General features: G+C 49.9%; 1 protein-coding gene across 4 annotated transcripts in view; it reads right to left on the bottom strand.

Annotated features, from left to right (window-relative positions):
- The window catches only part of BCL11A (BCL11 transcription factor A), a 74,423-nt gene that overhangs the window by 7,662 nt on the left and 39,794 nt on the right, over window positions 1-26,967 (bottom strand). The window contains exon 3 of one of the 4 annotated variants that reach the window (XM_072857515.1): window positions 467-2,346. In XM_072857515.1, coding sequence (XP_072713616.1) covers window positions 467-2,346 — 1,880 coding nt within the window. Of the gene's footprint in view, window positions 2,347-26,967 lie in introns of all 4 variants that reach the window. The other 3 variants (XM_072857512.1, XM_072857514.1, XM_072857511.1) reach the window with 3 other exon arrangements.

Here is a 26,967-nt window from a genome sequence, read left to right as displayed (position 1 = left end):
ACATGCTGTCTAATCCAAAAATTAAAAAAAAAAACCAAAACAAAACAAAAACCCAACCAAAAAAAAAACCCAAAACAAAAAAAAACCCCAACATACACAACATGTAAATTATTGCACAAGAGAAAGGCTCAAAGTTTGCGTAAAATGCAATAGTATTGCCCCGATACAGATCATGCATTCAAACGGTGAGAACAAAAAGAAAATAAACAGGGTGTGCTGGTGACAAGCACTTTCCGAATATCCTTAGCTTCCATGATTTCCATCACAAGGGACTAGAAAACCTCTACGGGGATGCGGGATGGGGAAGGGATGGGGTGGATGGGGGGGTACGAATATACCTCTATTCAGTTTTTATCTCGTTATTCAAGACTCGATCACTGTGCCATTTTTTCATGTGTTTCTCCAGGGTACTGTACACGCTAAAAGGCATCTTACAAATCTCGCATTTGTAAACGTCCTTTCCCACCTGCCCGTGTGTTTTCATGTGCCGGGTGAGCTTGCTACTCTGGGCGCAGGCGTAGTTGCAAAGCTCACACTTATACGGCCTCTCGCCCGTGTGGCTCCGTCTGTGGACGGTGAGATTACTACAGTTCTTGAAGACCTTCCCACAGTACTCACAAGTGTCGCTGCGTCTGCCCTCTTTTGAGCTGGGCCTGCCAGGGCCCGGGCCACTAATATGGGGGGTGCTCCCTCCGCTTCCCGTGCCGCTGCGGCCTGAGATCCCTCCGTCCAGCTCGCCCGGCGGCGTGGAGAAGCGCAGGCTGCCGTTCTCCGAGGAGTGCTCGGAGGAGGAGGCGAAGGGCGATTGTCGGGAGTCGCCGAAGCTGAGGAAGGGGTCCTTCAGCTGCCGGGAGGCGGCGTAGCCCGCCAGCCACTGGGAGTAAACGTTCTCGGTGTTGGGCATGGCGGCGGCCGGCAGGTCGAACTCCTTCTCCAGCTTGATGCGTTTGGAGAAGGGGCTCAGGGAGCTGGGGCTACCCAGCAGCAGCTTTTTGGACAGGCCTCCCGAGGCGGACTCCCCCGGGGAGCAGCCCCGGCCGTTGACCGCCCCCTCGTCGATGCGGTCGGACTCGCCGGCCACCGAGTCTTCGTCGCAAGTGTCCCTGTGCGCCTCGGGCTCGGGGAGGTGGCCCCGCTTGTGTTTCTCCCCCAGGACCTGGTGGAAGGCCTCGCTGAAGTGCTGCATGGAGCTCAGGACCATGCCCTGCATGACATCCGGCATCGACCGGCCCTCCTCGCCGGCCCGCGAGTTGTTCTCGTGGTGGCGGGCCGCCTCCAGGCTCATCCCGAAGCCGTAGTCCGGCCTGTCGCTCTCGTTCAAGTCCTCCTCCTCTTCCTCCTCCTCCTCCTCCTCCTCCTCCTCCTCTTCCTCCTCTTCCTCGTCCCCGTTCTCGGGGATCATGTTGGGGTCGTTCTCGCTCTTGAACTTGGCCACCACGGACTTGAGGGCGCTGCTGGCGCTGCCCACCAGGTCGCTGGTGCCCGGCTCGGGGGAGCTGGCGGTGGAGAGCCCGTCGTCCGACTTCACCGTCATGGGGGAGGACTTGTGCATGTGGGTCTTCATGTGGCGCTTCAGCTTGCTGGCCTGCGTGCAGGCGTGGTCGCAGAGGTTGCACTTGTAGGGCTTCTCCCCGGTGTGGCTCCGGCGGTGGACCACCAGGTTGCTCTGAAACTTGAAGGTCTTCCCGCAGAACTCGCAGGACTTGGACTTCATGGGCGGCTGGGAGGGAGGAGGAGCGGACTGCAGAGGAGGAAGGGGCGGCGTGGCCAGGAACGGGGGCTTGCTGCCGGGCTGGAAGGGCTGCAGCAACCTTTGCATAGGGCTGGGCCGGCTCGGGGACAAGGGCGGGCTGGAGGTGTTGCCGGCCAGCTCCCGCAGCCTCCGGGAGAAATCCATAGCGGGGGGCTCCATCGCCATGGGGTTCAGTCGCAGCACCCTGTCAAAGGCACTAGGGTGATGGGTGGCCAGAGCCATTTCTTCCGCACCCAGGCGCTCAATGCGATGCGGATCCAAATGGTGCCTCGGGGGAGGGCTAAAGAGGGGCGGCGTGGGTGGGAAACGCCCTTCTCCCAGCCCCGACGCCTCCCTCGAGACCGAGCCGGGTATTCTGAGCAGGTTAAAAGGGTTATTGTCTGCAATGTGAATCCCGTGGAGAGGTGGCTGGGAAGGGCACTCTGCACCTAGTCCTGTTGGGATACCAACCCGTGGCGTCAGGGGGCTGCCGTGCTCGCTTTCTAGGTAGATCCGTAAGCCATGCGTGTTCTGTGCGTGCTGCAAGAGGAACCAGGCGCTGTTGAAAGGCTGTTTACAAGTCGTACACGTGTAGCTGCTGGGCTCGTCTTTACCTGCAAAATAACACAACAAGCAGCGTCAATCTCCGGCCGCCCACCAGCGGGCAAGAGCTCGCCTCCCCGCCTAAGCTCCTCTCCTCCGGGATGCTCAGCTGGGAGCTGGGGAAGGGACATCCCAGCTCAGGTGCAGGCAGGGGAAGGGGGACGGGAGGAGGCGAGGGGTGCGATGGGGAGGTCCAAACCCACCCGAAACACGCCCACCTCCTCCCGCCATCCCCAGCCCTGGGTTCAAAACCAAACCCTGGCAGGTAACCGCAGCAAAAACAGCTATTAAAAAAAAAAAAGATTATTAAGTCAATTGACGCCAGCTACGACTCGGCAGACTTTATGCTGCAAGAGGCTGCTAACATTTAAATTGGGGAGAAAATAGGTAGGTAGGGAGGGAGGGAGGGAGGTAGGTAGGTAGGTAGATAGATAGATAGATAGATAGAAAGAAAATAAATAAATCCTCTTCTGAAAACCACTCCAGAAAACCACGTACGTCAGTTCAAAGCAGCAACCCAAAGCATCACAACTGCTAGCAAGCTGGGCAATGTCACATTATTAGCCTCCTCCTTATTTTGAGAGACTAACAATGTGTGCAAAATTAGGCGGCATCTCCTGCTCCTTAGCAGAGATTTGACTCGGGGGGGGGGGGGGGAATAAAATTAAATAAAATAGTGTGCGGGACAGGGAGAGGGGAAGGCAGAGAAAGCAGCAGCTCCGCCAGGGAAAGAGCTGGAGGGTGGCCAGGAGGTCTGGCCGAGCGCCCTGCCGGAGCCGCATTATTTCTCTCACACTGAAAAGAAGCCGAGGATAGTAAATGCCACTTTGGCAAGTAGTGAGCTAACTCTATTTCATGATAATTTATTTTTGGAGATAACACGGACATTATAAAAGAGCAACCAACTAATAAATAACTAAACAAAAAGCCGGCTAATAATGACAGCAGAAAGCAGCCCCTTCTAATATATGGCAAAACAAGGGGGATGAATAACTTTTTGAGGGCCGCCCGTGAGGAAAGAGTGGCGTGAGATATGGCGAAGGTGAGTACGCTTTTATTGATTACTATAATTTTGCGAATAATTCACTTCCACCCCCGTATGGATGTTTTTTACTAAATGCTGGTAAACTGAAACTGGAGCTAAGAGGAGGATAAAAATGCATTTCCAGCCCTGCCCAGCAGTTCTCCTAGAGCTGCTGTTTAGGGATATTTAATAAAAAACACGTGCTCTTGAGGTTGAATAAACCACAGGACCCCTCCAAAGATATCGGTGCTTGTGGTGGTACCTGCCCGCACCACGTACCCCTGCCCTGACCCGACATCTACGTTACGAGGCATCTGCTCCATAGGCACCGCTCCTGGGCAAACGTCTTTACGTGCCGCACTGAGAGCTGCCCCCATTAGGTTTCCCTTATTTGCCTAATATGAAGAAAAGGAAAAGAAAAAACAAACGAGGCAGATTTGGAAAGAAAACATCGCTTTTACTGCACCCATCTTGTTTCCCATCTCACTTGGGAGGAAGGGGAAAAAAGCTTCGTATGGGCATTTTCGTTCTCCGGCGAGCTGAATGATGATTTGGGGATACGAGAGGCAGGCAGCCCGCAGCGCCGGCCGTAGTGCCCCGTCGCAGCTTTCCTCCCTGCCTCCCAGCTCTGCGGTTATTCTACGTTTGGCCTGACAAGCTGAATCGGGCGAGTAAAAAGAGGCTCGACCGTCTACAGCAGGCATTTAACACTTTAATCACTTTAAAAGCCCTTGGAATAATAGTTAACGTTTCATCCTGAAGCCGGTGTCGGAATAAAGTGCATTGCGGTGTTTAGTATGTGCCAGGCATGCGAGTGCAGATAAATACTTAAATCTGCTGAAATTAGAGGGAAATTCAATTGGACTTTCACATTCCTATGCTCATTTGTGAGCTAGGAAAAAAATCTTACACGGGAAAATTTCATCTTGCTTCGCCGTAATGAAGTGGAAGTTTTTAACACCACGGTAGGAGCTAACAATGTAACGTTACCTTGCCTCTCTACCTTATAGATCAGGTCAGAGAAAATAGCATTTTATCTTGTAATGAGGATACAACATCGAGCGTTCGCTACCACATTTTAGTATTCCCATCAACTAGATATTCTAGATCATAAGGGCAGCTCATGTAATCATAATGTCAATGAGAAGGGCTGTTACGACTGAGACTAAAGATTACATGGAAAAAGCTGCTTTGAAACTGGTAATTATTACCAGTCCACTAATAGCAAATGATGCATTACAGTTTCACTGTATAATCTGTATTTCACTCAGCTCCTGCCAGTACGGCCTTATTATATTACAGCGCTCACAAATTCTAAATTCCTAAACTACAGTCATCAATAAATGTGTTACTTGCCATAATTTGCAAAATTACTTTGTTCATAACATCTTCGACTGTTATAAAGACTGGAATTGATTTCCTGCATGGCAAAATTAGGGCTACATTGATTTAGTGGAGTGTAAAATATAATATTATTCTTCATTTGCTTGCCTGAAAAACAAGTTTTCAATTCACCATCCGCATTTGGTAATCAAGATAATAATTTAAATTTAAAACCATGTTTATGTACAAAACTTCCCTAAACAACCCACCATTTTCAAGGGAGCAACGAAAAACCAGGCAATAAAATAAAGCAGCGAAACAGTTAAAATCCACCAGCCATTTGCCTCCACCTCCTGCTTTGAAGAGACACGATTTCTAATTTGTCTATTAGTGCTTGATTAATTATGAAGGCTATTGACTGACCATATCACCACCTAGAGATACGTTCCAGTCTGATGCAGCCTTGCCAAACCGCAAGAATTATGGCACCAATCCACGCGTTGCCCGCCAGCGCTGAGACGGGTCCTTAGACTGCCGCAGCAAACCCTCGTTTTGGAAGGGACTCGCCTTTCCTTCCTCCCGTCCCACCACCATGCTTTTTGGTACAGCGTTCGGGTCCCCCCAAAAGCCAGACGGGATTGTAGGACCCGAAGGTTGTGGATCCACTGATGTCTCCCAGCTATGGGCCAGCCTCTACGTCCGCATGGGCTTCCCAGCTAAAGCATCCGGGCAAGACCACGGGCAAGCAAGGAAAGCACAGCAGGGAGATGCAGTAGCCGGTGTTGGCCAAGGACAGAGCTGGAGAAGGTCCCACGGGGCTCTTCGTGCCTCATCATCCACCAGGGCAATGTGATGGGATGTGTTATCCAAAGCAGCACTGCGACACCATCGGAGCTTTCGGCCGATTTCCAAGAGGCTAGCGGGAATCCCTCAGATCGAGATGCGAAGAGGGTCACTGCCGAACCAGCCCCCCTCCGCCACTGGCAGCGGGGCTGGAGCCCATGTCCTTGGCTGCTTCGTGTCCTTTACACACTGAGGAATTTAAGGGCGAAAGGGACCACCAGCTCTCACTCTCTGACCTTTCCTGCATTACGTGTCGCTCGGTTGTCCTGTGCCATGACCAACATGATGTCTTTGGGTAAAGCGTAACCTCCTCGAGCCTCGCGAATAGTTTTTAGGGTAAAGCACAAAATCCCAGTGAAAACCATTCAAAGCAGCTCAGAAGACAAGAAGAGCACCCACTGCTTGCCACCGCAGTCGGTTTCCACAGCTAACCACACTCACAGATGGGTACTGGGATCCACCTGAATTTCTCTGGCTCCAACCTCTACCCATTCCCTTCTTCTGTTGAGGTTTTTTTTTTTGGCCGACACACTGAATAGCCCCTTAGTACGCAATGTGCCCCCCCACGCACACCAAGGGTACTTGTGCACCCTGAAATCAAAGCACATTTCAAAATATAGTTATTTTTCCAACCTGAAGCCAACCCTCCATCCTCCTCCACTACTCAAGGACCAGCCTGGCGCTTCTCAGCCCAGCATCATGCTGGGAAGGAGTTGGTTTTCCGCTAAGCCTCCCGCAGAGCCGCTGCTTTCTGGGGTACCGCACCCTGGATCTGTACGCATGGCCCCGATTCCCCTCTTCTAGCCAGGCACCATGGCAGGTTGTACCCAACCATGCTCTCAACACACCCTGCTTGACAGTCTTTCCAAACCACCCCATAAAGCCATCCCTGTTGCTCTTCATCCGTCCACCCGCCTTTGCTTTATCCACCACGCTAATCAGTCGCAATTGCATATTCATTTCTAAATCACCAACGAAACGCTAACCACCACTGCTGCTTCCACCAGCCCCTGCTGACCTCTCCCATCCACCGATACTTCTCCAGCTAAGCCCCCGCATTCCCAAATCTGTTGGCCGGCTCTTAATCGCCTGTGCTAGCGATACTGCCTACTGCTCGGTCTTCCCACACACAATGTCACGCAGCGCCGCGTCCAATGCCTTGCAGAGTCTATTTCGTCTACATTTATCAACCAAAGTTGTCATCTGGAAGAATGAAATCAGGTTTATTTGACAAGATCTATATTCCATAAATCTAAGTTGAGTGGCATGAATTATATTTCTATCCTTTAATTCTTTATCAATTGAAGCGTATATCGTCTCTTCAATTATTTTGCCCAGAAGAGATAAGCAAAGTGTTGCCAACTCTCCCACGGTTACCCCGACCAGCTCTTGACAGCATTTTCCCAGTCCATAAGCTTTATTAAAAACCAGCATCACATGCCAACTCTTTAGGGATTCTTGGGTGCAAGTTGTCAGGGCCTTTTCATTTAAAAATATTTACCTCCATTGGTCCTTGTATAAAATCCTCCTCGGCTACTAATGAGCTAGAAAAACGTCACCACCCGCCTATGATACAGAAACATAACACTGCTGCTTTCCAGGCCTACAGCAGAAATATTTATTAAAAATTTCTACCTTACTGCTTCTTCCATCCATCACTTCTAGGGTTTCTCTTTTCTCCAGGACCCTGAGAAGCTCTCCTCCCCATCCGTGCCAGGCACGAGTTTTCCTCGGCACCTTCAGCTCCCCGACCACTTCTCTACCCATCATCGTTTCCCACTGCGATTGATTGCTATCTATTTTCCATTTTTTTAATTGTCATATATTGATTTTTTTAATATCTAATTGCTGTTCTCATCTCACCACTGAAGTGGGTGAAGTGGGTTTTGGACTTGGGCCAAAGTTGCCCTCTCCTTCCTGGACAGCTCATCAACTCTTTACAAATAGCTTCCAATTACCATTTGCATTTTTGCCTGTACATTTTTCCTCCCACTCCATTTTACTGTTCAGTTTCTTCGTATTCGGGAAATTACCCCTTTAGGAGAATTACATGGGGATACCATGTACCAAATACAAACATGGGGCCAATATGAAACCTGACTGGTCCCATCCAGTGAAGTCTCACTCACCGTTACATATTTATTCCTTTTCTACGTCCCGGTCAGCAAAGGACTAGCGACAGGGCACGGCATTTCACTACAGCGCAAATGTTTAGTGTTTCTCAAGTTACTGGCTCCTGCCGAAAAAAAAGCAGCAGAACAGCTCTTGCCTGCCATGCCCCCAAAAGAAGTGATTTAACCAGTGACACACGAGTGACAGATTTAGCTTCTGATCCAAAAAATGTTAACAAATGAGTGGGATGGATATTGGCATTTGAGTGCCTTTGAGGGCAGTTGGCACAATTTACTCAGTAAAATAGGAAGAGATGGCTGCTTTCAGCATTAAGGGGCTTTTTTTATATTAAAAAAAAAGCTAGTTCTTCTGTACTGTGTTCACAGATATGCCTGGCGCACTGAAAGTCCGAGTCGAAGCAAGCCAACATCTCCAGGCACAATATAGCGGGCTCTGAGCAAGACCCACAGCCATGTCCACAGCCACCAGCAGCAAAGCCAGACAAGATGCTGGGGAGAAGACCAGCTGGGAGGAGAAGCTGTCAGCTAGATGCCACTGCTGGGGGGGGTGGGGGGGGAATAGAGGATTTCTGGTGCTAGGCATGCAAGTTCAGGCATTGCCAAGTGAGTAATGGAATAATCTGCATGCGTGTGCCAATGTGCTTTGGAAGAGCTTCCTTCGTTTCTCAAAAGTCAGGGCTGGATCCAGGAAAGCTGCTCGCCGGACACACCAGCGCTTTACGGAAGAGCAACGCTGAAACACCACGTGCAGCATCCTCTCGGTGCCCCTATCCGGAACAGGCAGCCCACAGCGCAGGACGTTGTCCTGGAAGGACTACCAGATTAAGGAGCGAGATATTAATATAACGTGGATTTTACCCGCAGAGCATTGTAGGGGCTGCACACAAACACGCAGTATTAGACACCCCGCAGTTTTCCCAGTGTTTTCACAAACAAAACGGCAGCGTAAGCAGTGACTACGTACGTGCCAATGGTGTTCGCAAGGATTTCATTCACAGCTGCAGATTTGCTCCCTCAGAGAAAGCCCTGTGCCAGAGAAATCTCTGAGCAGACGAGGATTTGGCCCATCTGCCCGGACGGTCCAGTCCTTGTTGTCGGCAGCATCTCTCCACCAGCCAGCACCACCAGCCTTGGTGGCTTAGCTTCTATGTTCTCCTTTACCTTCCCCAAAAAACCCACACCTGTAAGCAAAGCCAAGGTGTCTTTACCAGGCTACCTGCACCTACAGGGCACGTACATACCTTTCGCTATCAAACTGCAGAGAACAAGCGTTAAAAGCGACTCGGACACCTACAACCTGCAGTAAGCACCCCCCTCTCTTCTGCTCGCCACCAAACAATTATCGGAGGAACAGCCTGAGCCAAGCCCAGGAACTTCTTTATTCAGCTTTAATGTCAACTGACTGCTTGATTTTTGGACTGATAAATTTGGAGTTGTTATGGTATTTAAAGGGGGGAAGAAAAAAAATGGAGTTAATTGTTACCACTTGTTCTTGATTCAGTTCTTCTCCATCTGGCTTGTCAAATATCTCTTTTTTCTCTCTCTCTCTTTTGGAAATCCGTACTGTTGAAATTCCTTTCAACTGAAAACTAGAGAAGTGAAACAGTTGGGACACAGGAAGCGTCGCAGGGCCGGGAGATAAGTGGGTCCACTCCACGCCTGCAGCAGCCCACTTCTCCCTTGGTAAGAAATAGCTGCTTTGTCGTGACTCACCTTTTCCTGGTAGTCGGTAGCATCAGTTTAGATGGGAAACTGTAACTGTCCAAACGTATTTTTTTCCTTCTTGCACTAATTCCTCCTCCCGATTCTCCAGATTGCAAAAGGTGCGTTATTAACCTGGTCCGTCATTAACTGGTTATAAGTAGCTGTTAGCACTGCTAGCATCAGCTTTGTCACTGTTGTTGTCATAATAATCGTAATAATAATAAATAACAGCAGTAGCTGCATTTATGTACAACAGGGTACTTTCCCTCTAATCTTTTCTCTTTATCACCAGGTGAACCGGATTCAGAAACACTGAAAAAGGAAAATGTCCCCGAAACTCTCTAGGAAGTGACACAGCATTGCTTGTAAAACGAGCAGCACCATTGCCGTTGTGCATTTGAAAAATAGCATTCTGCAAATCAAGTCCACGTTGTTTATGACCAGGCCTGATGCCGGGTCCTGGGACCGGCCTAGTTGTGAAAATGTCCAAAATCTAGAAGACGTTTTGCTTTGTGGGACCCTCAGTGCCCCATTTGCCATCTTTACCAGCCTTTCCTTATCTACGACTTACTGATAAAAGACTTACTGATATTCCTGAAAATAATTATTTTTCCCACAAATTCAAACTCCCTGAAATCATTTTAATAAAACCGGCAAAATATTTTCTAAACTGAGTATCAATAATGCCATTTTTTCGTTATCCTGCCTTTTAAAAGCCCCCCTTTTAAAGAAGAACCCGACCAAAACGCTAACACCATGACCCAAACTTCAAAAAGAAACCCAAGCAACAGCAATAAAAACAAAGGTACAGCTGGCATTGCCTTGCCATTCAAAGATTTAGACTGGAGTTAGGAACTCCAGGAATTCACCTTTTTCTCCCCAAGCCAAATTTTCATCAGGTTCTGCAGCACTGCTCAGGTTTCCACGAAACAGAAGTTATTTGGGCCTGAGGAAAGAGCGAGTGGGAAGGGACAGAACCAGGGAGGCCAGTTCCTCCCTGCAGAAGAGCAACGTGCAGCATCCTCGGTGGGGGACGCAGGCGGGAGCGGGGAGGGCTCCATCCACAGCCCGGCAGCCGGGTTCCTCGTAACCCTGGGGAACATCTGGCCCTTACAGAAGTGCAAACGTCATGGACGACCATTTTGGTTGTAGCCTCAACATATTTTGTGTATTTACTCATTCTTCTAAGCAGAACCGAACTCATAACACCTAGTTTCCCCGCAAAAAAAAATATCTTGTTAATGACGAGCAACAAAATGCATGGTTTGCCGGAGCCTTGGTGGGGAGGCTCGGGGTGCTGGGGTCCTGCCAGAGCACGCCAGCGCTGCCAGGCACACCGGCTTGACCTCAACGTCTGTCACCATTTTCAAGGCGATCACGATTTGGCCACCAAAAACACCTGCTTCGAGCTCCAACTTGGCAAGTAAGGTATCAGGCTGCGACTGATTTTGTGCTTTTTTAAAACTTAAGGGGGGGGTGGAAATCTGTCATGTCTCGATTAGCGAGGAACAGAAGAAACCTGCCATTGAAAAATAACACTGTGCTGGAAATTCAGCTTTGAATGAAGTTTTAAAAAGAAACCTCTGAAGCAAAGAAGACCCGATCACGCACACGTATGCACCCTATACACTAACGCTACGGGGATGGAGAAATACAGGCAATGCAGACTGCAGTATCACATCGGTAGTAGCTCCATTAACTTCAAACACCGGTGGGCGGGACCTAAAGGGCGAACTACACGGTGTTGTCAGCCCCGTAGGAGGAACTCCTCGCTGATACCATCTCGTTTCTCTAAAAATATCCTTAGCGAAGTAACCAACATCCCAGACGCGCAGGCTTCCCCACCACCCGCCTCTCCCAGACTGCCTCTCCCGAGCGCAGGCACAGGGATTGTAAATGAAAGGACCCAACCAGGAGCGGCATCGCTGGGATGACACCTGCTAAATCAGCTCCTCTGGACCTGGCACAAGGTGTGTCCCCTGCTGGAAGGTCCACCTGGGCTGTGACCCCCCAAGGACCAAGCCTCATCTATGCCCTGTCCTGAAAAGAGCAGCAAAGCCCAACCTGACTATCCAGCAAATGATACCTTGCTCCAACAGTCCGTAATTATGCATTTATCCAGTGGCTGCTGGGGACAATCAAGTCAATAATTCACTTTTTAAATGCAGTGTTGTAATTATACAGCTACAGAGAGCTTCCAAATCATTTTATTCACTCTCATACACCTACGTGATGAATTGTTTCCTTTTCTACTGTTTTCTCCCCGGCCGGCGGCACCTGAAGAAAAGGCAAAGCACACTTCAAAAAGTTTCTTGCAAAGGAAAGAAAGGAGATGCTCTAGCATGATATCTCAAGTCACCCCTACCGGTGTGGGGTGAGACGCGGCACAAGACTGCCGAGCCCTGGCAGATGCTGGCAGTGGGGTGTTTCTCCTGGTTCATATCGCAGCTTCGGCATCGCTCAGCCTTGCAGCCAGCACGTGGCACGGGTGAGCGTGCATCGTGGACGCTGCTCTGCAACGCACACGGTACACGAACACATCTCTTACATATAGAGACTCTCAGCCGCGACGCCAGGATGCAGCTTTCCTGAGAAGAGCCGCTAATGCTTGGTGACCCGATTAGCACCGCGGGACCTTGCTGGAGGACACGGTGGCTCTACCGCACGGGGAACTCCTAGAGAGATCGAAGCGGCTGGTATTTTGAAACGGCTGGGAGCCCTCTCCCGGGGAGAAACGGGGGCTGGTGCCTTCCCACCGCAGCTCGCCGGCCAGCACGCTGCTGCCAGGGCACTGCCGGGCTGTCGAGTCTCCTCATCACCTATGGCTTTGCTTTATTTTTGCTGCATTTCACGTATTAGCATCTCTATTTGACGTGCCCGGCTCTGTAAAGCACATACATTTAAACCATCGCCTTGCAGAGATGTGGTGGCCCCTGCCAGCCCCCCTCGGCCCTTCTCACCAGCCAGGCACTGCCGAGGTCCTCTTCTCCATCCCACCCACCAGTGCCTCGGGCAGGGTGCTGGGGGAGCTGAAAAGCCCCAGCCCTCAGCCAAGCGATGGGCTTGGGGACGTGAAAGAACAGGGGAACAGGGGCTCTCCTTGAGAGCCTTATTCCACCTTTTCCTTCCCAAAATGGATCCCCTTCAGACTCTCCTCTTTCCCAGCCTTCCCCTTTGGCTCGCTTTCCTCTTGCTTTCAAATTAATGATATTTAGCCAGCAGCAAACCATCCTGACAAAGTGGGTCAGGGGAACTGCAGGTCCCCCCAAACGACACCTCCGCCTGCAAATCATCTGCCAGGAAGGCAAAGGTTTATTCTGTCCCTGAGCAAGTTCAATGTCACCATGGAGTTGCAAGCACAGCAAGTGCTGAACCAGATCCTACGACGTTTAGTTTCATAACTTGCACAACAGAGTATTAGTAGAATCGATAATATATATATTTTCCCCTCCCTGCTTTGCAAATAGGACCAAAAGGTGTCGTAAAGTTGTCTGGTCTCCTCCAGTTTATTCTGTCTCCTCTCCATCGTTGAGATATCCTTGAAGTTGAAAATGATATAATACTCCGAATATCTGGAGTTTGGAGGATGTAAGACTTGCAAGAATTGCTACAGCTTTATTGCGTTCTCGGGGCACAGAGAGTATTTACCATACATACATCAAGTCAAGGAATGCAAAAAGGGCATACGAAAATTTGGCGCTTCGAGCTCAGGAGTTTAAATTCCCAGAAAGGCAGATAAAGAGTGGATTTTCTTATTTATAGATTTGCAGATGAAATCCAACAAAACCAGCCTTCTTCCCCCCCAAAAAAAAAACCCTCCCTCCTTTATGTCAGTAAGGCTGATTCAATTTCCAGGCTTGCAAGGTCTCCTCTCGCCGAGTATTACCCGACCCCAATAACACGCGCTGTTCCAAGGTTAAGATCTGTTTCCTTACAATAATGCAGAAAGCTGTTGTTTCAGTCGCGGCTGCAGAATTCAGCTTTGAAGGACAGGTTAGTACCACACTACATTTAACTGGATTCAGTTCATCTGATTATACAGTGCCTTGCTTTCTGGAATATGTAATCATCTCTTTCTGATGACATTTTAAATATCCAACTAGACAAATAATTGCAGCAATAATTGATAGCTGAGTCAAGCTGGAAGATTATTGATTGGCACAGTACCCGCTGAAACAAATGTTCATCTTTCAAACATTACAGTGAGGATGCTTAAATCTAACTTTTGCTGATAAATTATAAAAATTTGATTTACTGATAAAACCACCGAAATAGAATATGTACTTTGGGATTTGATTACCTTGTGAAATTTTTCGAAGAAAAATTAGGCAGCGGGATTTATATTCTATTTCACGTGAATAATTGCCAAGATATGGATAAGCCATTGAACATAAACACACACGGAGAAGTCTTAAGGAGTTGCTGATTAACTCTCTACCTTCCTGAACGGAATTTATCTGTTCCTAATCACTGCTCACGTGGGAGTTTATCCTGTCGCCTTCCTGAGGATGCCTCGCGTGGGTCTCATTACCGGCGACGGGAGTTACACATTGGGAAATATCCCCCTGTCGTTTCCCCAGCAGCTCAAAGCCCTCAGTTTAAATGTGCATATTCTTACTCCGCTGTAAATGCAGCCAAAATTAGGGTTTGATCTCATTTGCCATGGTGTAAATCAGGAGCACCAGCACCCAAATCTGCAGTGCTGCATAAAAGCAGCGGGAGGGAGGTCAAGATCAGGTGCATTTGCAAACTGCATTCGCTATCTTAGGGTGGGGGGGGTGGTTAAAGCTGAAATAAAACCACTTTTCAGCTCTTATTACACAGGGGTCTGTTTAAACATGGGTTTCCTTCTAATTATGAAATTCCGGACCCCGCAGCACTGCCTGTACGTCAGCGGGAGAGAAAGGGGGAATTTCTGAAACTTACTGATTAGAAAGCAGAGCGAACGGCTGCGGCAGAGGATCGCGTGTGGGGAAAGGCAAGCGATGAGCTGCCTAGTTAGGGCAGAGGAGCCGTCGCAAGGCAGAAGCCTGAAATTAAGGAAAAGCACCAGAATATTTGAGCAGGGAACAAAGAGCATAAATTCCAGAGTAAGAGATGAAAAATGCACTGAAACGTTTTGAAACGAAGCCATTAGGAGCTGATTGAGTCTCGGAGCTACTGTTAAAAATCAGCCGCTTGTTAGATGCGGCGATCAGCTGAGCCCTGACACTTAAAGCGTACGAGGGGGCTTGTCGAGCGGCTTCGCTCTAATTTAGAGATCCTCAGTTAATTAGAAAGCCCTCAGATTTTCTGCAAATGCGGGTCGCTATCGACAGCTCGTGCTTTTGATGCTTTCCGGGTGACAGTTGCCGGACTGACCTTCCCGGCGCTGGCAGGGCTGCCCAGACCCTCGCCGTGTCGGGGAATTCAATCACCGCCGCCAGCGCCGGCGGGAAGTTACAAGTAAGGTTACTCCGCTCCTACACGCCGTTTCCTCCTCTGAAACAAACCCTGATGAAATCCGCATTTGCTTAATGCTATAAATAGCTCCAGTTTTGAATTATTATCATTTTTGCCCCCTGCCGAGTGGATGTCACAGCCAGCCCAGGACTTTGGGGTGGGAGTTTATCGAAGGTGGCACCAGCAGAGGTTGGGAGAAGTGCTTTACGGGGGACGACCCGCTCGTATTGAACCCACGGCCACAACTGTAGGAGAGAAACCTCCCTTTGAGATGTTTGTTTCCTCGATACCTATGGCAGATAGTGGTGGCTGCAGGGGATGGAGCCCTTGCCCAGGGGACGGCACTCCCTGAGCTCCCCCGAGCACCCAGCAAGCCCCATCCCATGGGGATGCCTTTCCCAGCCGCGAGCAAGGTCTGGTGATGCTCTCTGAGTAGAAACCACTGATAATACGTAATGCAGGGCAAATACTAACACAGGCAACCACCGAATAAAACGAGGCTTGTTTGGAAATGCGAGGAAACGAGTGGAAGTTACAGTGACAACCCAAAGGCAAGATGACAGACCTGCAGTCACACAGGGAGTCGGCGGCAGACACTAGAAAATTAACTCTCAGGAACAGTCTAGCATTGGCAGGGAAATGAATGAGATGATCTAAGAGATATTTTCCACCTCTAATAGGATTTGATGATGATTTTGCATAGGCTTTTGTGCTAGCCTGGCTTTTGATAAAGGCATGGTGTCTCTTTTCAACCCACATGCAAGGGAGAGATTAATAAGTTGCAAACTCAGCCCACCTCGGCTATAAATGGTTCCTGTGCCTATAGGGGGAAAAAAAGCCAAGCTATGACTGAAAAAAAACCCCAGTGAACTGAGTGCAGTTAGTGCTTTTACACCCAAATCTTCAGTTATTAAGAGATTTAGAAAGGAGAGAAAAATTCTCCTCCAGTATCCCAAAAAGCATCAATTTAGTAGCCAGACGGGGCAGCGATGCACAAACCTTGGCCAGTTTAGGAGCGCCGGATTGAGACCTTTCCAGGGAGAGCCCCGCTGGGGGCTGTGGGATGCAAGGGGAGGTGAGATGGCTCCAGCACATCTTGCAGGTCACTCTTGCCCCAGGCAGGAGAAGGGGGCAGAGCCACTGGCAGGTGAGGACGGCACTCATTTGGGAAGACCTGGCGTGGAGACTTTTGCCCGCTCACGGCCTCGGATCGGCGGAGGATAAGACCAGAGCACTGGCCTCGGAGGATGGACTCAGATAGCACTGATGGTAAAGAACGAAATGGAAACAAGAGTTTTTAAGCGTACGAAACAGATTGTAGAGAATCCCATCTTTTTAGCAAGATAAGCATTTTCTTACAGGAAAACACAATTAAATGTTGTAACGGCCAGCACTTAAATACCAGCAACAGACAGCGATAAAAAAACCCTAACCTCACCTGATTAAGCGAATAATCTTCTGCGTAGTCTACCTCGTCATATCATGACACCCTTTTATGGGACAAATGCCCCCTTACTCCATGGGCTGTTCCACTGTTATTTTTCAGCAGGAAGATTTGGGGATCCGGGCCTTGCTCTTTAGCATCATTGGGACTAAACTCTGAGCCTTGCTGCCATCTAACCCTTGCATTCAGCCAAATGAACGTAGCTGCCATCCAGAAGACAGCCGCCCTCCTGCTCTTCATCCACGAGTCTTCCTTTTCTGGCTCTTCACCTCTTTGCTTTGAGAACGCATCGGATAAGGGGGCTGTGACATCATTCACCTGCTTACGCTAGCAAAGTCAGCCCACATACGCTGCTGCACATCCCAGTGCACAGGAGGACGCGGGGCACCTCTACATCCACGCAGCCAGGACAGCTCATCGGGGAGCCACACGCTGGTCCCTGCCGGCATCGCTTCCCTTGCCACCAACATACAGTCTCCCAACAGGGCAGCTCTGCTTTTCGGGAAAACCAGCCCACAGGGCCAAAGACGGGCAACCAGATACATCTCCGCATGCCTGACCACAGACTTTTGTCTGCAGCGAGCATTTCAGGTTCAGGGCTGCTGTTATTTGCACTGCAGCCAGGTCCAGCGGCCGCCACGGGGGACCGGAGCCCCTCACAGCGCGGCACTGCACCCAGAGATAACGAAATGACAGTTCCTGCCCCCAGAGCTGGCAATTATCATCACTGCTATTATAACCTGATGAGAGGGGCTGCCAGTTTAAACAGGCTACTGCTTCGAAGCCAATGCTTGCCACTCCTCGGGCTTAAAAGTGCTGAATATTTCAGCAGGAAAACGGCAGAAGTCACAATCCTCCCATTTGCTGCCACGTCTCGTAGCACTTTTGAAAAACCACAGCGGCGCATTTGCAGTTGGAGTAAAAGAAATTGGCCTCACGTCATTTTTTAGCAATAATACAATAAGAGAGCAATAACACTAAAAACAATTAACACCAAGAGGTTGCATTTAATCGCACCTTAAGCCTGAGGAGCTCGGCATGCTTTGCAAATGGCCATTAATGCCACGAAGGCTGTATGGGGAGTGGAAGCATTGCCCGTAGTCCTGCAGGGGCATTTTCCAGCTGTTTACCTCCGGGTCCTCATTTTCTCGGGGATGGGAGCAGTTTTCAACAAGCGCCAGTAAGCACTCAGCTCGTACCTGGCACCCCCAGCATCTCCAACACCCGGTCTGCGCCCTCTCCCCCTGCGCTCCCCAAAAAGGGTGCTGGACGCCGTGGTGATGGGCAGCAGCTCCATAAAAGATGTAAAAGTCCTTGAGTCATCACTTTACCTGAACGTTTTATCAGAAAACATCCCGTCCAGGGGCAGGCTGGGAGATGGCCGTATATACGGCAGGCCTGAAATTGCCTTCAGCTTCACCTCGATCCTTTTCCGATGTCCTTGGCCATCCAGTTAAGATCTGACAGCATTTAAAGATGACAGTGCTTGAGGTAATGGGACAATGCCGTAACAGGATTACAGGAAATGTGAAAGAAAGGACATACGTACGTAATGTCATTTAGGTAATGTCATCTATGAACAGGTTTTGCTGCAATTTTTGCTGACAAAGAAGTCAGTCTCACTTATACAATTCCTTTTAAACTCTGTTATTGCCATAAATAGTTTATTTCTTCCTGAAAGAAAGCTTTTTAGATGCATCGTCACAAATAATTTGTCCAACTTTCTCGCTGGTCCGAGGCGGGGTATGCTGGGGGAAAAGCAATACAAACCAGCACGAGCTGGCGAGCGGGGCGAGGCAGCAGGATCGAAGGACTCCCCGCCACCCTCCCAACCTAGCTGCAGCACCCGGACTTCATAAGATCCTCCCAATTAATTTCCACCCAGCTATTTCCTCCCCGCGCCCTTTTTCCATCAGTATTCCCTTTCAGTCCCACCGCAGCTGCCCCCGAAACAGCTTCCTCATTGTCCCCCACCAGAAGTGGTGTATGTGTGCCAAGCAACTGACCGCAAACAAAAGCTTGTTTGACCAACGCTTGTTCCGAAACAAAACCCCGGCTGGAGAAGGAAATCCCGCAAAGGAGGGGGGATTGATGCCGGGACAATTTGGAAGGCAAGCCCAGGCGCGCTCGCCCCGGGGGGACTCGCATTCTTGCCAGACAATGGTGTCTGGCCTCCCCATTCACTGCCCGCCTCGCACCCCTCCCCAAAAAATCCCCACTAAAAGCCATGTTTATTATATAGTCTGATAAGCGGGAGAGATGCCGTTAAATTGAGCCCGCGACCATCTCGCGCGCTGCCCGCAGCGTCTCGGGGATGGAGGGCGGACAATAGAAGAAGCCTCTAAAGGACCTGGGGAAGGGTTTCTGGAGCTAAACTTATTGCTAGGAGATACTGGGATGAGTCGATTCCTTCTGCGTTGGATGGTGAAAATTAATGGCCAAGAGGGTGGCTGTGAGGTCCCCACTTGCTACCCTTTCTCGGGGAATATTTACTATGTCTGAGCAAAATGTTTCTTCCAAACTCCCCAGCCTTGCCTTAGATGACTCCTTCCCCTGAGCCCGGCAAAAGCGGCTGTTACGAAAAAGCCAAGCCTTTGCCCCCCGCACATCTGCCTGCCATTGGCATGTGAAGTTACCGATTAGAGGAAACACCCTCCCTGGGCAGGCAGCCCCCTCCCTCGATAAGTACAGTTGGAAACCACAGGAGTTGCACAGGCCGGCTCACGCGCCGAACGCCGGCCCGACCATCTTATCCGTTAATAAACAGACATTCAGGTCTTCATCGCATTGAGCAACGTTGACATCTGCCCGTTTAGGCAACGCGTCGGGCAGCAGCTGGGTTTGCGGCCGGGTGGCCGGTGGGGTTTGCTGCAGGCTTCCCGCGGGCTTTGGTGGGAGCAGGATCCTACCGCCTGTCTGTCTGTCTGTCCGCCCGGGCACGCGTTACTGCTGGAAGACGCTCATAATAAACACGGATATGCTAAAATTCCTCGCAAAGTCGTAATACTCGGCCCTTGAATGGCATGTCCCAGATCAGTCGTCACCGAGCCCTCTCCAGGAGCGCGCACCACCCCTTGCACCACGTTAGAGACGGAGAAACCGGCCAAAGCGGCTCTAGTCCTTCCCCCTGCACCTGCGCTCCAGTCACCATCTAAGGAGAAGAAAAGCTTTTGCCATGATTAAAGGCAATTTTCTAAAGTGTATTTACCATTTCGGTGCCGAGGCTGCTCACGGTGTTGAATAAGTATATGTATGTTTGCACGCATATGTAGACATTTTTTATTTCTGCCCCGTGGAAGTGCTTGTGCGGGTGCTGTCATAAGGTATCTATGGGATACGAGCGCGCAGGGACAAACCACAAAACTGAGATGTAGGTTTTGGTACTGTTCACGGAGTGCCAAGGCTACAGCCCCGATCCTGGGGCAAACTGCCGGTCCCTTGCTTTCAGAGTAGGACGTGCCCCTCTGGACACGTGCCCCTCTGGACACTGCCTACCTGCCAGTTTTGCTGCCGTCTGAGCTTCCAGCTCTACAGAGACCCCACCACCGCCGAGCTTCCCCGTGGCTGAGAGACAGCCTTGGAGGACGCTGAGATGGGAGCTGAGGGGTAGGACCCATCCCCTTGCAGCAGCTCCGGCAGCACCTGCAGCTCCCTGCCCACTTCAGCAGGAGACGGGGGTGATCAGGATCAGACCCATGCAGGTTGGAACCAGCTGCAGGGCTCCAAACACAGCTGATGGGCATGTGCCTTGCGCTGTACATCCCGCAGTTTTAAGCACTTACTTTCCCATCTTTTCTAAAGCTGAGCTTTTAAAACCTCGCCAAATCGGCGTTTCCCTACGGTCACCACTTCTGGCACTCGAGATGAGGACGGCCTGCGCCACTACGCTCGTCCAGAGAGGGACAGAGCTACCGTGGAGAAGATAACAAGGGGGACAGCTGACTGCTTCAAAACCTGCCCACTCCACCTACACTGCCCATGAGACACCAAACAAAATGCTTCTGGTCAACAGAGCTACGCTATACATTGAGCAATACACTACACAGATTTTTTCTTTTCGTTTTCATGAAATTAATAATGCCGCCTTAAACTTGCCCTTGGCACTTGCTGTTTCTGTCTGCCTGCTCTGAAGCTGGGATGCTGAAGTCGCAGAGCACATCCCTGCTGGAAGCTAAAAGAGGATGCCAGGGAAATAAGTGCAGCCCTCCCTAGCTTTTTAGGCATTTTTAAGCGCAACCCCACTACTTCCAGAAAACCAGCCCTAATCGTTCTTGCCCTGGCAAAGCCTCTCTGAGCACAGCGCTGCCCCAAAACAGCTCGAACAACTCTGCAGGGAGGGAGGGGAGCTACCCCATCCCATCCACCACAGCCACGCACAGCAGCAATCTGCATCTCACAGCCGAATGAGGTGATTTTGGCCTAACGTGCAGGTGAAATTTCAGGAACGGGGCTATTCCTGTTAGAACGCAGTCAGAAAAACAGGGTTAATGCCCTCGTTATCTGGCTAACCACATTGCTGCGCTGTGCGTGGTCTGTCCAGCGATACTGGCCGGTTGGGCGAGCAGGGATGCTGCGGCACCAGGTGCTGCAGGAGCAGGGCCAACACAGCAGTCCCAGTGAATTAACCAGCCACCATGAAAAAAATGGCTTTATTCCTTACTGGGAGAATCAGGAGGCAATTTCTCCCTCCCTGACTCACTCGATCCTTTTTTTGCATCCGGCTCATCCATCCAAGCCAGCGTGTCTGCAGCAGCAGAGGGGATCGCTGCAGCTGGGGATGTGGATGAAACAGCCTCGTGGCTCTGCTCGCGCTGTACAGCAATGGGTCCCGGGCGATGGGCTGCTGTGCAGACACTGCTCTCTGCTACCTAACGTAAAAGGCTGCTGAACCTGACATCTCGGACGCTGCTCTAGGAGGCCAGAGCTGAGGCATGCATGACTCACCTATAAATTATATACCATGGTTTTGTTTTTCTTTTTTTTTTTTTTAATTTAAATACTGTTAGGCAGAAATTCCACAGCAATTTGCTTTGTTTCTTTGATCATGGGATTGCTACTCTTCTTTCCCTGGGGAAAAACATGCCCTAAAAACAAACAAATGCTGCACTGGAAGTAAAGAGCCCACTCCCTTGAAACCTCTGAAGATACACTCACAGCTGTTGGAAGACACACACTCACCCTTAGAAAACAAAACTATCCTGAGCTGTGACGCTGAAGGACAGGAGGCCCGCAGCAGCCCCGGACTCCGGTTTCACAACCTTGCAAATGTTTTCCAAACTCCTAATCTGACAAATAAGTGTGCAACAGGAGACACAACTGCTATCAGCATGTGAAAATATGGGGTTTTCTCTGCCAAGGCTGGGGCAGCTACTGATGTGCTCCGACCCCACTCCGGGACAGCCACTTCTTTCCACTGGAAGCGTTCGATCTATTCAAATAACTTTCACGAAGCCTCCAGCCTTCCCTACCACTGACTCAAAACTCTTGTTGGTTTTGTAGATCTGGAATAATCCCTTTGTCCTCATGGCAGCAAGTGGCGTGAAGCCTGCCTGCGTATATTTGATCTGAAGTGGGACTGAAGTCCCTTTTTCAAGTTTTATCCCAGAGTGCCAGTAGGATCCCCTAATCCTATGGCTCCAAGAAAGCTTTAAGAAAAACCACAGACGCGGTGAGAATCACCATCAAACCATACACATCGGCAACACCAGGCTACCTACCTACGCGGATATTTGGACTAAATTCCAGCAGAAAAGGCACAAGATGACTTCTCTTCTACACCTAGTCCAAAACCATTTAAATCTGGCTCTGCACAGAAGCCACCACAGCCTCCTAACCTCTCCTTTTGGGTGACGACTGTCATTTTCCTATACAGGGCCTGATGCGACGTTCAGGTGATAGGAAGCCTCCCACAATCGGCTGCAGACTTGGGGGCAGACTCTCTGCGAGCAACCCAAGGGAGGAGCGGCATGTCAGGATAAGGTGGGAATTTGCAGCCTGGCATTAAAACGTGGCCCTCAAATGCAGGGGGGTACCTCTCCACCCCGCTTTGCAGGTGGCCCTGAGCTTGTTCAGCCCACAATCTCACTCCACGGCTGCTCTGAGTCAGCCCTGTGCCACGTGATTGCATAAATTCAGTGCTAAGCCTGAACTAATATAGCCAGCCTCTCCGCCGGGCTTATCAGCTCGGGCTGGGTGCTGCATGGGCTCGGCACCTACTCCGCTCCCAGCTGGGCGATGGCGTGGGTCCAGCCAGCTCTGTGCACAAGCAGAGCTCGCTCACGTCCGCTGGCAAAATGTATGCAAGCCATAAGAAGTACGCCTCGGAAACCCTGGAAATCTGACAGCTTTTTGTGTTGTGATAATGCAATTCAAAAGACTATCGGGATTGTATAAATATTTGTACAGACACTTATCGCTGTAGCAGTCAGATACTCGGTCCCCCTGAATCAGCTGATCTGCTTCAAGTCCTCGCCTCCGTTTGCAGAAGTCTGCTAACCAAAACCATGCAACCCCAACGTAACCATCTACATAGCGAAACACAAAGCCTCTGTTTATATAAACAGTCTCCATCCTCTACTCTCCCTACTTGCTGGGCGGCCGTCAGCAAAATAAAATAAAAAGTGGGATCGGATTCCCAGCCCACTAAAAGAACAGGAGCAGGATGTACATTTTAGCCAAGGAATTAATTCATTATTATTAACGCAATGAATGCTCGCTAGGAAATGTTTGTACTTTGCCATTGTAATTAAATATTCTCACTCATGCAGCTCTCGGCCTTCAGAAATTAGTATTGCATTTTATAGTCCAGATTTTTTTTTTTTAAATAAGAAAATACTTTCACATTGAATTTTTCATTTTCCGCTGGCACAGAAAGGCAGGAAAAGGTCTCTTAATATTCATGCCCATTTTCCTTTCTAAACAATTACAAATACTTTTTTTCAGCAGCATATACAGTTTTCATACTGAAAAGCCCTCTGCCATTTTTGCTCCAGTACTAGCTCAATCTTGACGAATAAAGCAGGTCCCATCGCCTTTCCCCATGTGAGCGGGTGCCTCGCTCTGTACTTACTGCTATTTCTGTCCCCGTGAGCTAAACAGCGAGTTTCTTGATGAGTAGGTACCTATGCAAGGCATCTCTCGTCCACATCAATGGGAAAACTCGTTCAAGGAAGGACTCGCTCACAGCACAAGGACTCCAACACCTAACCCTAATGAAAGACCAGTTTCTAATCCCTTTACTCGAGGTCCATTCGCTTCAGCCAGCTGCTTACAAAAAAGGGGCAGCAGAATCCAGCCCTCCATCTCTGCGAAATGGGTCAAAGACACATAGGATGATTACTAATTTGGAAAGAAAGCACTCGAGACATAACGTTAATTCCACCGCTAGATTTTATCGCTTTTTACTCACAATGAGCAAATACCAGGGGAATCCCCGAGCAGAGGGCTTCTCACCCGCTCAGGAGGAAACCAGACCCAGCTCCTACCTGCTGGAGCCACCACCGGAGCCACCGCCGGAGCTACGCAGCCCCAGCTCCCCGCCGGAGTAATTAACCGCCAGACCAGGTGAGCTTCACCTGTCCCACCCTGCCCAGAAAATAAAAAGCACTGCAGCTCAGGTTCAGGGATTTGATTTTAATCTTCTCTTTACCCTCAGATGGACATGCGCAATCACTCCGTTTTGCCATCTCCAGCCATAGCTGATTTAGCTAATGCTCCGTTCCAGCAGGAAACATCTTAACTCTGAAGATCTGATGATTGCCCCAGCAATCAGTTGTTCAAATAGTTGAAAATTAAGACTATTGCACACAAAGTAAATTAAGTAATTTTCTACCCTCCTAGGGTCTCCCAAGTCTATCAGATTTCCCACAACTGGTATGTCACACTGCCTCATTACTGTAAAGAAAATACAGCTCTGTGAGTCCTTTAAGTGGACTACCCTCAAAGACTCAGGGAAAAAAAAGATCTCCGCAAACACAGACCCCACTGCAAACGAAACGAAGAGCAGAAGACGCTCGGCAGAGCATGGTTACCTCCTCCCGTGCTTAACTCTCATGCCTTAGGCTGCATAAACCTCTGCGAACCCCAAAAAGGGTGTATGCAGCCATTCTCTATGACACCAACTTTGTCGACGGCAATGGTTTTGTTCACAAGCATGCCAGCAGAATTGGGCACGAAGGAAGATGCCCTCCAACATAAAAGGCTGCAATCTGATCCTAAAGAAGGTACCACTTCAGCATCCTTAATACAGCAGTCCTACCTCTCGCTCTCCTTCCTAAAGTAAGCAAGCAAGGCAGCTTTTAGGCCGTGACTGATTTTTAAATAAGCATTTTGAACTCAGCCTGCAAATATTCCTACCGCAACGCTACAGGATGCTCTGTTAGCTTTAGCCATTAAAACAAGGCTTCAGCGCAGGGACGGTGCTGCACCGCTTCCCGCAGCTCCCTGGATCCCTTCCACCCTGGCTGTGGCATCTCAGAGAGGTTTTGTTCCGGAGCCCAAACAAGCTGGAATCGTTCCCAAGCGTTTGGAATCCTCGAGCCGAGCAATAAGCACCCGGCATTATGGTAATCACCTGGTGGTGGCCACTGTAACTTCAGTTTTACGTTGAGACTTTCATTGAAACCCTCTGGTTTTGGATTATTTTTTCTTCGCAGCAGAAACTCTCCCTGGTTGGTCTCAGGCCAGAGGTGAGCTTTTGTAAGAGACAAAAAAAAAAAAATCAGTCACTTATTTTCAGCTAAAAAGAGAGAGGATGGGAAAACCCCACTGGCAAGACCTTTTTGAGACAGTCACAAGCTACCAAACGAGGGGACAAACAGCCTCCCCATGTTCGTATGCAAATCAAGCCCTCAAAGAACCAGCACTTTATAGATTGGTGGGGAAAGCAAGAAGAAAAGAAAGCAAATGCTATTAACAGAGTTAAATATTTTTGTACGTGCTTCAAAGCATGTCCAGTAATCACTTTGCGCTGTGTTTCTTCAGCGGAAGCTGGCCCGTGAGGCCGGGCCCCACCACGGAGGTCCATCAGGATGCACAGGGAAGCCACCTTTCACCTGAAAGATGGAGAAGAAACTGGAGCTCTTGGGTTCTTCCATCCTGGGGACTTTCTAGAAAGTCTGACTTTTCGAAAATGCTACCCACAACTGCCCCAAATGCCAGGTTCACTGTGACCATCTCAACTTGAGAACCCATGTTTCAACACTGCTTGTCCTTTGGCATGGGCCTGGAAGTGAGCGTCAGCCCTTCAAGACCAGGGGGAAACAAGAGGCGTAGTATAGGTGACGAGGCAAAAACTGGCAGAGCTTGAGGAAGAAGCAGGCACCCACTGCCCAACTGGTGAGGTCAGTCACCAGGAACTGTGTCAATGCTCCTGTGGACTCCTCACACACACCTCTACCTACTAATTCCTCTGGCTTGTGCAAGCATGGACCATGGCATCCCCTTCTGCTCCTCCAGGCTCTGCCTGTACTCACGTCTCACCTCAATTCCAGCCATTAGCAAAGCCACACTCATGAAAACCCTCACACAGGCATGGAAATCTCCTGCCTGGATCAGGAAACTTCACCTAGTCTCCACAATCCAAAAAATCCCTTCCTTTCATCTATGCAGGTGTTTTGCATTAGCACAAGAGCACCACTGGCTGTATCTCCATGAGGATTTTTGTCTGGAGGAGATGCCCCGGTTGGCCCCACTTGCTGTGTTTGGGTTCAGTGCAGTGAAGAGTTTGTGTGCATTTTTATTAAGCGCTTTGCAAGGGAAACTAAGCAGAAGGCTTCTTCCCGGAGCGTGCCAGACACGCTCCGAGCCCTGCTGCAAGCGCAGAAGCCCAAGACAGCGACGGGTCCTGCAGGCAGTCTTGAACGAGTTTGGTGGGGACATTTGGCTCAGGCCACCACAGCACAACAAGGCTGGGGTAGAGCTCCCAAAGACAGTGTCTGGGAGCTAATCCCAGGTGTACAAAAAGCCGCAGGATGAAACCTGGGTCCAAGCAAAGCCTGAGTAGAAAAGCTACGCGCTGGAGAAAGTAATGAGTAAGGCTGGGTAGAACAACACGACGCTCCTCAGCCATCTGCTAAAGCCTTGGGTCCTTCAGAGAAGCTCTGTGGTGACCTGGACCTGCACAGTTATTCCTGCTGCCCCCAGGCCCCTGCCTCAGCCTTGTCCGGGGATGAGTATTTGGAGGGACCACCTCCAAATACTCATCAAAGCTCAGCAAAGGTGTGATTTGGGGAAAAACCCACACCTCAGTTGACCATCCCAACCCAGATAAGCACCAGGGAGAGGCTCCGAGTCCCCACACGCAAGTAAGCGTGCAATACAGATGGAAACATCCCAGTGCTGAGCCTGATGCATTTTTCCTGGCTTGTTTGCGATACAAGAGCCTGAGAAGTGCCAGGGACCTGCTCGCCACCAGCTTATTTCCTAACGCTCCCCACTGCCTGGGTGTTTAGGTCTTGCATATCCCCCCCCCTTCCTCCTCCATCCCCCCCAGCACGCAGGCACCCAAAAGGAGGTCACCCACCGTGGCACAAGAATGTTGCAAAGTTGTGACTTTCCTCTGGTTACCCCTTATCTATCCCCGAGCCCCGATAAAAATCAACCTATCACCTCCTTCTCCTTTTATTTATATTAATCTTTTTTGTTTAAAATCAGACTCATTCAGCTCTCTGGATCCTAAAGGGAGCTGCAAAGAGCCCGGCCCCGGTCCTGCTAGAAATGC

The sequence above is a fragment of the Ciconia boyciana genome, chromosome 3 (genome assembly GCF_034638445.1).
Source record: "Ciconia boyciana chromosome 3, ASM3463844v1, whole genome shotgun sequence".
NCBI classification, from domain to species: Eukaryota; Metazoa; Chordata; class Aves; order Ciconiiformes; family Ciconiidae; genus Ciconia; species Ciconia boyciana.
This window is presented reverse-complemented; position numbering and strand designations above follow the sequence as displayed.